At 44.2% G+C, this 10,489-nt stretch overlaps 1 protein-coding gene across 4 annotated transcripts in view; it reads right to left on the bottom strand.

Moving 5' to 3' along the window:
- Positions 1-5,214: 5,214 nt before the first annotated feature.
- LOC144141264 (uncharacterized) overlaps positions 5,215-10,489 on the bottom strand; it is a 28,065-nt gene continuing 22,790 nt past the window's right edge. For all 4 annotated transcript variants that reach the window (XM_077672831.1, XM_077672832.1, XM_077672830.1 and 1 more), the window contains one exon: positions 5,215-8,127. In XM_077672831.1, the coding sequence (XP_077528957.1) occupies positions 7,064-8,127 (1,064 nt within the window). In that variant the 3' untranslated portion in view covers positions 5,215-7,063. The remainder of the gene's footprint in view (positions 8,128-10,489) is intronic.

Here is a 10,489-nt window from a genome sequence, read left to right as displayed (position 1 = left end):
AATAAAACACCCTTGGCATTTTTCTGGCACTGTTCTAATTGGCCACTGAAATGCCAATTACAAAATTAAAGGGGCCATAAACACAAAACACAAATTTAGTTCATTTGAAATATTGCCTCGTTAGAATCATACTGACACCACTTTTAATGCACACTTCGCTCAAATAAGCCATACGATTAGGAAAAAAACGAATGGCCATGCGACTTACTAGCTTATTTCCTACAACAAAACCTATGATGTCATATAAGCCCAGCTGTGCGAATGGCAGAGTCTGGCAAAAGCAAACGCAAATTAGGCACAGCTTATAACATTGCCAAATGAGCTATTTACGCTTAAATGTAATGCATATTCATTTTACAGCCCAAGAATGGTGGGGCAAACAATGAAAGTTACGAAAGTACACAAGTGTAGAAGTACCGATGTTCACTGCTGTTGGTACTGGGCGCACTATGCTTGTTTTAGCTGCGCTGCAGCCCACCCCTTACACCGACACTGACCAATTGGCGTAAGCGACGTAGTCTTACGTGACCCCGTTTGTCGAAGATACCCCATGTTTCATGAAACGATTACTTTCTACAGTAACAAAAGCAAGCCAGGTGCAAATACAGTAAAAAAACAAAGTAACTGCGGACAACGGTCCGTAGATGAGTATGCCAGCGCCATCTGGGAGGACTGACAGAAAGCGAGGCTGCAGAGCCGAATGACTCACTGAAAGTTCATTTTAACGCGCACTTTTGACTTCATTGATGACGTCGCGAAAACACACAATTTGGCAGAACCAAAATTTTAACCTAAATCGATTAATTTCTCAGTGAATACGGCATCAGTTGCTGCCAGACAAGCGCTGGGGGCACTATAAAACACAAAATCTCGTGAAGTAAACTTGTATTTTGTCTGCATGGTTAAAGGCCAACTGCACTCAAATTTCACTTCGATGAAATTTATTTTTAATGCGAAGTAAGTACCCCCAAATCAGCTGGGACATGAGTGCTAGCCCCGTGAAACGCCTCGTTAATCAGTCAGAAGTGTTTAAAAAAGCGCCGCAGACCATGCTGCACCTGCCGGCGGATTATGTAAACAGCAATGATGCGCCGGTGACGTTCCAGCCGACGGGGGCTTATTCCTCTGGTCAGCCATGCACCTGGAGAACTGGTCAAGCTCTGCTGCACACGCTTCACTCATTTGCTCCCCCGTGTGCGCGTAGATCCTGTGCATAGACTTTCTCCCGAGCGGCTGATTGTCCGGCCGCTCGCTAGACGGCTGCAACGTCACTGCAATGGCTGCGCTCTCCTCGGTTATGGTTTCAAAATCATTGATTTTTGCTGAACGCTTGCGGCGTTCACGCGCGTATTTCAACTGTTGTATTTTGCATGTTGGTTTCTTTTTAAGCAGACTATACGGTAATAGGGTTTTCAAGAGGTTGAAACTTTGAGTGCAGTTGGCCTTTAAGGCAAGCGTGTGGCATAATGGAGGCCCATGACACAGACATCCTTGATGTCAGCCCCATTGTAACAACACCTACGTCTTTTCCTACCCAATCCCTTTTTGTGTTCTCACTGCCTGGTGGATATCTCCAATGCTAGCACTGCGAGCAAATGTCAAAGGTCCCTCAAGCGACATGATGGGGCCTCCCTTCCACCAAGTGTGGCAGCACACACAAGTCAGCAGCACACTTAGCAGCACGCTTGCAAGGGTATTTGCGGCAGGCATTCAGTACATCAAAGGTGCTGGTAAATGGCGGCTCGATACATGCATACAACAGTGATATACTTTTGCACCAGAGTCCGGCCAGACCACTGTGCAGTCTACCCTAGTCCCTGTCCTATCTAGGCCTTCACAGCCCTTTCCACAAGTGTGCATCATACACGTGCGGTGTTGCATTCTTTGACAACATTTTTGACAGTTTCACATCCCTTACTAATTCACGCTTACATTTATTAATGATTTACATTCACAGTCAATTAAAGGGACAGACAACCTATTTTTGCAGAGTACATTTCCTATAGTTCATATGAAAGCCAGCATTTTATATAACGGAGTAACCGCAAGTAATTTCCCAAATAAGCAGGTAGAAGTGGCTTTAATTTGGCAATAAACTTTCTGAAGTCTGAAAGATGGCACTATAGCGTGTCAAAACATGAACTACCGTACATGTCTAAACAACTTCGCCGGTTTGAATGAGTAATTAAAAAACCGCACACAGGAATAGTAATGACTGCACACTATTGTTTTGGTATTGGGAAAAAAAATATTGGTTTGCATAAAAATAGCACCGGAAGAACTAAATGTTCACACACTGCTGTAAACAATGAAAAGAAATAAGGATAGCCCCAACTATACAAAGAACTAAAGACTGTACCTACACATACATTCAATCTAAGAAATGTAATGTATTATGCCAAATGTTAACATGCCTCTATATCATCTTCTACAGTTGAAGAATTTTGCTCAAAAAATGTTCAATTAAATGAAGTTTATTTATTGAGAAAGCAGTGTAAGCATACCCTGCTAGAGGGGAAAAGAAGCAAGGGCAGGACAATATAAGTGGCATGATATACACATGTAGTACTACCAAAGGCACTGATAGTACAGAACAGTGACAAGCAGTTGTACTGAAACAACTGGTGGGGCGATGCAACATGGGAAGTAAGGAAAGCAGATCGGAGAACCACGAGATGAGCAGGAGAGAAATCAGCATGGAGAAAGGGATGGTCAGGAGGACAAGGGGGTGAGCCATCGTCATTATCATCAACAGCCTATTTAGGTACCTAATTAGACCAGACCAGACTATTTTATGCCTAACCAGACTTCTTCATTACCCATTTGAGACAGATACTGTCCACCAGTATGGTGGAATGGGCCGCCACATTCCATCCCAATTCAATTCTGAGGAATTAAAACTCTTCGCAATTTCATTGCTTCCAATTCCACGTAGTGCCAAAATTTCTTCCATTCTCTTTTCCTGGAATGGCCAGGAAATTCAATTCCATTCCTCTAATACATCAACATAGACATTACTTCTTGAAGGCTGTATCACGAGTTATGAAATTAAAATAATGCTGCCATCATCAGATGCTTTAGGAACTGCAAAAATACATAGGTACATCACCAAAATCAAGGAAATGCAGCAGTTTGATGACATCTTGTGCGGAAAAAGATATGTAAAAACCTTTAGGACACTTATGGTTTCTTTTGTGGTGTGATAATGTGTGAGCATCACTACTCATTGAATTATGTTACTGAGTTATGTTGCTAACTCTACAATCGCTAATTTTTGTCATGCTGAGTTTATGTTGCTAAGTGTATGATGACATGAAACATGCAACACCACTAAAAGGTCATATTCCGACCTTATCATCATTACATTTTTTTCCTTTTTTTATGACCAAGAGCCTTTTCCAATCACTTTCGCTATGCTTATGTTCAGGTCTCACTTTAGGCAACCTTATCATTCAGCTTAACGACGTGCCAAGTAATGCCAATTTGTACATCAAGCTGCAGGTACTGGTTGAAGATGCTAGGCCTCAAAGCGTGACGTTGAGATTAATGCAGTGCCATGGCATGCCCGCATCCCCACTTCCTCGTCAGCCACTCGCCTGGTTACATTTCGACATTTCTACATCTTCCCTTTGGCCAGTAGCCACTCCTTGCCCAATAAAGATTTATAATATACCACCCTTTTTTGTTTAGCCCCATCTAGCGTACCAGCCAGTGGAGATGTCCGACCAATGCATACACGCAGGCCAACCCATACATGCTTTCAGAGCTTATGCCTACCCGCATCGAAGCTAATTGGAAACAGCGTGAGTCTTGCCATTTGGGCCACATAATGCTTGAGCGAGGCTTACCCCTAAAAAGGCGTCCATGTGTGCCACCCTTATAACTCCACTGCCTGCCAACAGTCCACGTAACACACCTGATAGTACATGATAGTACATGTTCTGTACACGAAGTAAAACTTGTAAGTGTAAAATTAAAAACAAATGCCTAAACTGCAATGTTGGGGCATTAAGGGGTGGCAAATACCACCACAGCACAGTTGTGTTAATGTTGTGAAATAATGTGACCGCACTTGAATTTTTTTGTGACCACGTCCTAATTGCTCCCAGTCCGATGAAATGTATTTTGGCTCGGAACATTACATTTTATCCGAAACTGAGAACTGGCATTCAAAAATGCTCCTTTATGCTACCAAGCACAATGAGATCGATGGCAGCAGAGGTTGGAAACTTTAAGGCAGGGAAAAGTGGCAGTGATTGCTATTCTAGGTTCTGGCAATTGCAAGGCTGCGTAGTACGACAGTAGTCATGCCAAGCAGTTCCTTTGGCAGACCAGAATTACTTCAGAATTAGGTGCCAGAATTACTTTACCTGTCTAGAGCTTCTTTTTTGGCAAATTCACTGGGAGCCGCCACGTTTATCCATGAGTTCACAAGAGCCACCAATGAACTAAAAACAGCGAATGGCTGCTTGGACCAGCACTGATGCTGGTCCAAGAGCTCACACGTAGTCTAAAAATTAAGACCATTCTTATTCCACTCCAGGCAAAAGGCACCTAATCCCATCCTCATTCTAATCTGCGGTCAGAAAAAAGTGAAATAAATCTGCAGCCATTCCTATTCTGGGGTAGTAACATGGGGTCCACACAGCTATAGACAACGATGTCCACCTTTTATACTGACACTTTATTAACACGTTTTGCAGACCAAAGGAAAAATATGCGTTGGCAGTCGTTTGAGATCAGCCACAGTTTTAGTTGCAATGCCTTTGCAACTGATAGCACACACATACTGATAGCAACCGATAGCACACATGCAAACGACGATACCACACACATATTGGTTGCCAGCATCTCGTGCCTGACCAGGTGCAGTTTTAAGTTAAAGCCCTTCCGAGATATACTAAGGACAAAAGATCCTGTCAGTGTGACATCTTTGAGTGAATCTCTTGACAGATTGGCTTGAGGCCAGTAAAATTTTTTTGTGAATAGGCACTCTTTTTATGGTGAAGATTTGACAAATGCTGTCAATGTGAACTGTTCTGTAAGCATGCATTTTTTTTTGGCTTACCAAGGCTGCTTTTTGCGCAACAATCTCCTGAAACATTTAAAACAGGCATTTTATAAATGCGGCTACTAAGGTGAAGTTTCAAGTTAAAGCCCTTCCGAGATATATTGCAGGCAAAACTTCTTGCTAATGTGCACTCTTTTGAGCTACAGTTAAACCTGGATGTAACAAACATCTATGTAACAAATTCCTGGATTTAACGAAGTTTTTCAATTCCCCATTTCCACCCCCATTGAAGCCCATGTGTTTGCGACTTCTATGTAACGAAGGCATTGCAACGCTTATAACGAACTTGCCAAGCCCAAGTACCATAGAAAATAGGGCAATCTGGTACAGATTCATCTTCAGAGTGCAAAAAAATAACCGGAGAAAGGGGAGAAAAACACTGATCAGCACTTGTCCAGTGTTTTCCCCCCTTTTGTGGCATTATTTTTGCACTGTGAAGATGAATCGCTAAGCTGATCAGTCATTGTTTTTGAACTCTTACTGAAAAATGGCAGCACCTCCACTTCGTGGATGATGGCGAGGGTGCGGAGTACGGGAACTCGAAATGACATCCAAGTTGCGCCCCGACCATCATTCAATTTGAGCATGAGGTGCACCTTGATTATTCCCTAAATGAAACGGCAACTCACGACTGAAATCTAATTTCGCTTGATGGTGGTGTGCGCACGGATGGACGCGGACGGACATTGGGAGGTCCTAAGGTACTCCGCACAGTCACAGGCGCGGGAGTAAAAAGTTTGACTCTCGGGTACTGACTCACGGTCATAGCCTAATGGGTAAGACGACTGTCACCAACTCTGTCTGGCCTACAAGACACAGGCTCGAGTACTGCCGGCGCCTGTGCCATTTTTTGCGATTGTAAATGGTAAGCACACGGACGTGGACGGACATTGTGCGGTCCTAAGGTACTCCGCACCTAAAATCGGCTTGTGCAACTCAGTAATGTACCGAATACTAGCACTACTTTAGGGAGCCAGCAGCTACAAAAATGCCTAGAATTGCTGAAAACAAAATTCGCTAGACGATGATGATAAACAGAGCGGCTAGTGCCATCCGATAGCTAGCGTAGCACCCACTTGAGGTTTCACTTGTGTAGCGTGACACCACGTCGCAGGAATAGCTACACTAGACTTTCTTCGCCCGCACCTCAAACGACCGTGCGTTCCTATGCTTGAGTGCGGTGTCGGTTCGACACAAGTTTTTGAGGTGCTAGGCCTGCCTGTCCACATGTAGTCGTGCGTCTCCACTGCTACCTGGGGTGTCAGTTCGTCTGTGATGACTTCTGCTGCCAGAAAACGAAACCTTTTCTCTTTTCATGACAATCAATCAAATGCCATCGCGGCCCGGTACAGTATCCCAGCTAGCACCGTGTCAACAATTTTGAGTGCGGGAGTGAGCAACAAGTTCGCGAAAAGGCACTCTTTTCAGCATAAGTTTGGTTCTCGAAACACGTTTCGAATTAAACAGTTTCCAAAGGCAAAAGTGATAAACCAGTTACGCTTGTGAATACAGTGAACTTGCCTCTTCGGAGTGCCGTGTAGTACCTAAGTGCGTGCGAAAGCAGAAGGCACAAATCACGCAGTTTTCTACTACTGTGGAAGAAGTCCTTGAAGGGTGAGTTCACCTTCCCTGATGTCTAGCATTCCTGTTTCGTTTATGCTTCATTTATGCGAGCATCAACGCAAAACCTGCATGTAGTGAAAGCCTGGATTTAACGAAAAATTGCGAGATTTTGTCAACTTCTTTATATCCAGGTTTAACTGTACGGCCTTTTGAGAGACTCGCTTGAGAAATGTTGCAGACAAAATATTTTGTCAGCATGCGACTCCTCTGCCCAATGATCCTCTGGCACATTAGAAAGCAGACACTTTGCCAGTGTGCGTACTCTCGTGCTTCAGAAAGGACATTTTCTTAGAGAACCACTTCTGACGGACACTACAAGCATAGTACCATTCATTAGTGTGATGTTTCACTCTTATTAGGCTGCGCTTTTTAAAATGAAGCTTTTTTGACAAAGACTGCAGACGTGGGTCTTTTGCCAGATTGCACTTCTCTACGTAGACCAACAGTGCTTTCTGTGTAAAGCCCTTCTGACACAACACAAATGGAAGGCCTGCCATTGTCGTGCAATCTCTTGTGCTTGACCAGTGTGCATTTTTGAGTAAAGGTTTTCTTACAGACGTTGCAAGCGAAGGGCCTTTTGCCCGAGTGTACTCTCTCGTGAATCACCAAGGCAGTTTTCTGCGTATAGCCTTTCTGACACACACCACAAATGTAGGGCCTGTCGTTGCTGTGCACCCTCTCGTGTTTCACAAGTGACTGTTTTAAGGTAAAGGTTTTCTCACAGACATTGCAGGCGAAGGGCTTTTCGCCAGAGTGCACTCTCTCATGATATACCAACTCCTGCTTCGCAAGAAAGCCCTTTCGACAAACATTGCACACATAAAGTCTTTCGCCAGAGTGCAATTTTTCGTGAGTAACCAGGTTGGATCTGTAAGCAAACCTCTTCTCACAAATGCTACAAACGTAGGGCTTCTCACCAGAATGCATTCTCTCATGAGCAACAAGGTTGGTTCTTTGAATGAAGCTTCGTTGACAGGTGCTACACACATGAGGCCTCTCGCCAGAGTGCAATCTTTCATGATTAACCAGGCTGGATCTGTGACTAAAGCTCTTCTGGCAGACGCAACACACATAGGGTCTCTCGCCAGAGTGCACTCTTTCATGACCAATTAGTTGACCTCTTGTAGTAAAGCTCTTCTGGCAGACGTTGCACACATAGGGTCTCTCGCCAGAGTGCAATCTTTTATGATTAACCAAGCCCGCCTGTTGAACAAAGCCCTTGTGACAGATGGTACATATGAAGGGTCTTTCCTTGTGCATTCTTGTATGCTCGTCCAGGGTGCATTTTTCATGGAAGGTTTCTTTGCAAACCGTGCAGACATAGGGCTTGCTGGTGCACACTTTCACATGTGTTCTGGTGGTTGCGTTGTTGACAGGAAAAGCAGGAATACAGCTCTCCTCCAAACTGCATTCCCTCGTCTTCGGGAAAACACCTAAGTGGGAAGAATAAAATACAAGACTTAAATACAAGAAAGAATCAAATACTCACAGAAATTGAAGAAAAACCAAGCCAACTGCCAACTTCTTGTTTTATAGTGTCGATGACACCCCCGAAGTTGTCATGCAGAAAAGAATAAAGGCTTTTTATATTTGTTTAGAGCATTCTTATAAATCACCAAGAAATTGAAAACGAAATGCAGTCCAGTAGGCAGTGCACACACAGATAATGATGCAAGTCGTGTTATTCATTTTTATCATTAAAAGTAGACACTAGTCAAGCCCCTGCCAAAAGAAATCCAAAAAAACCTTAAACAAATATAAGCTGTTAAATATATATAGGTGAAGTTATTGTTTTGCGGCGGTCGAGTATATTGTTACAAGGCAGTAGAACAGATGATGGCTAATTATGGTTGATGATGAAGCGATCTATTTACAAGACAAGATGATCTATATACGTTATTTACAACATGGCCATGACTAAGTGTCCACGCAGGCTGCATGCCTCACACACAATTCTGTCGCCAGTTAAGCCAAATTGCTTTCGACCATTGACCACCATGTCCAATGGCATTCACTCGGAAATTCATCGAGGAAACCTCTCTCGTGTCCAATCACGTACATTGACCTCTCATGTCGTCCCACCAACGCTGCAGATTCACACATTTAACGATAAGCCATCTGAATTACAGAGGCTTTGGAGCCATTTCAAGGTGACGACCCGCGACCACACGGAGTTGTCAGACATAGAGCAGCCAGTCCATCACGTAAACAAAACAAAGCGTGACCGCATTGTACCGTTTTCCGCACAGCACCACATCAGCCGCCTCGACTGGGAATAATGTGAGGCCAGGAGCTCATCCAGAGAACAACTGCCCCAGGAGAGTGGTGCAAGGACCCTTTCCGTTTAACGCTATGCGCAACATGGTAAAGTGCTCGTGGCCCTACCATGAAAAGAGAAGATGATGGAAACCAATTCGTCTGGCAACGTTTCTCATGTCTCTGCAAAGGAACAAGCCGTCATTAAAGCCCAGGCTTCTTCATTCAGCACTGCAGAACAAGGCCTTGCCTTCAGTACTTCATTACACGCACTTGAAAAGAATGGAACCTCCTTACTGGATCGACAGCCACTATTGTCGACCCCCAACGTTTTTGTACTGCACTAGCTAATATTGCATACCCAGGAACTTAACAAGCCCTGTACTCATCTAATAAAATTTGCATTTGATTTGTATCCTAGTATCCACTCCCCTCTTTAGTGCCTCCGGCCTTGAGGGAAATGTGAATAAAGAATAAGTACAGGGCTGAGTACAGACATGCAGGTGGGAGCCAGCAATCAGGTAGTGTGAAACATCCGAACGAATGGCAACTGAGATGAACATGAGGTTATGCCTCGTACAATCAAGGATTAGTCAGCGCCAGCAATCCAAGCAGACGACAGAAAACATGAAGTCAAGGATGTGAAAGAAAAGGTAGCGCCTTTACCGTACGGGTTCAGTACATCTTTGTTCCCGAGTTCATGAAGAGTGAACTGTTACCGGACCTTCCTGAAAGCCGGCCAGCACCATGCCAGCAAATGCCAGCTCCATTACTTCGTAAATGAAATTTAAGCGAAATTTCTAATGGAGTCCACCTGTACCCTAAGGAGTGATTGGGCCTATTTTTACTGCACCCTCACACAGAGCACCCTACAGTATAACGGATCACTGGGCTAGTTGGTAGCTGTTCATCTTGGTCTACTCTATTTCTTCATCCCTGCGTTGAGAACAGTTTGAACACCAAGATGAGTACCCTGCACTATGGCGGAAGCAACGCATAAATCTATGAAAATTGGTGTAACATGCCATTCACCGCAACTAACAAGTACGGTGGGGCAAGTCAAGAAACTATCCAACTAGGACACACTTTCCAGCAATTGTAGCACTCCGGGAGGTTGCACCCAAATGTAAATAAGAGTCCTGCCATCTTCCTGAAGCGATAAAAAGCCTGAACAACCCTTGCAGACCACTTCTCGTCATTGCAAGGAAACAGTGACGCCTGGTCAAAAAGCATAACCGAATTGTGAACTGACAACTATCAAGAAAATGTGCTCGTCATGATCGAAAACTACAGGAAAGCAAACCCAAGGAAGGCGCAAGGCTGGTTCGGGAACACCACTCGTCATGCTGCACCAGCGCTACTGCAACACCACAGATATGGAAGTCGCCCAACACTGCCTCGAGTGCAATTTCTTTGAACCTATGCCACTGAAGCAATTCTGCGAGCTGGACCCAACATTTGGTTGTCGGCAGCTTTACCTTTGTGACGCCAGGCTGCCCTAAAATCTGCATGATGTTGCATGCACTGCTGGAGACAAAA

This window comes from Haemaphysalis longicornis, unplaced genomic scaffold (assembly GCF_048455015.1).
Source record: "Haemaphysalis longicornis isolate Haplotype H1 unplaced genomic scaffold, Haemaphysalis longicornis Haplotype H1 scaffold_6, whole genome shotgun sequence".
In the NCBI taxonomy this organism is placed as follows: Eukaryota; Metazoa; Arthropoda; class Arachnida; order Ixodida; family Ixodidae; genus Haemaphysalis; species Haemaphysalis longicornis.
The sequence above is the reverse complement of the archived record's forward strand: the minus strand, read 5'-3'. Positions and strand labels throughout refer to the sequence as shown.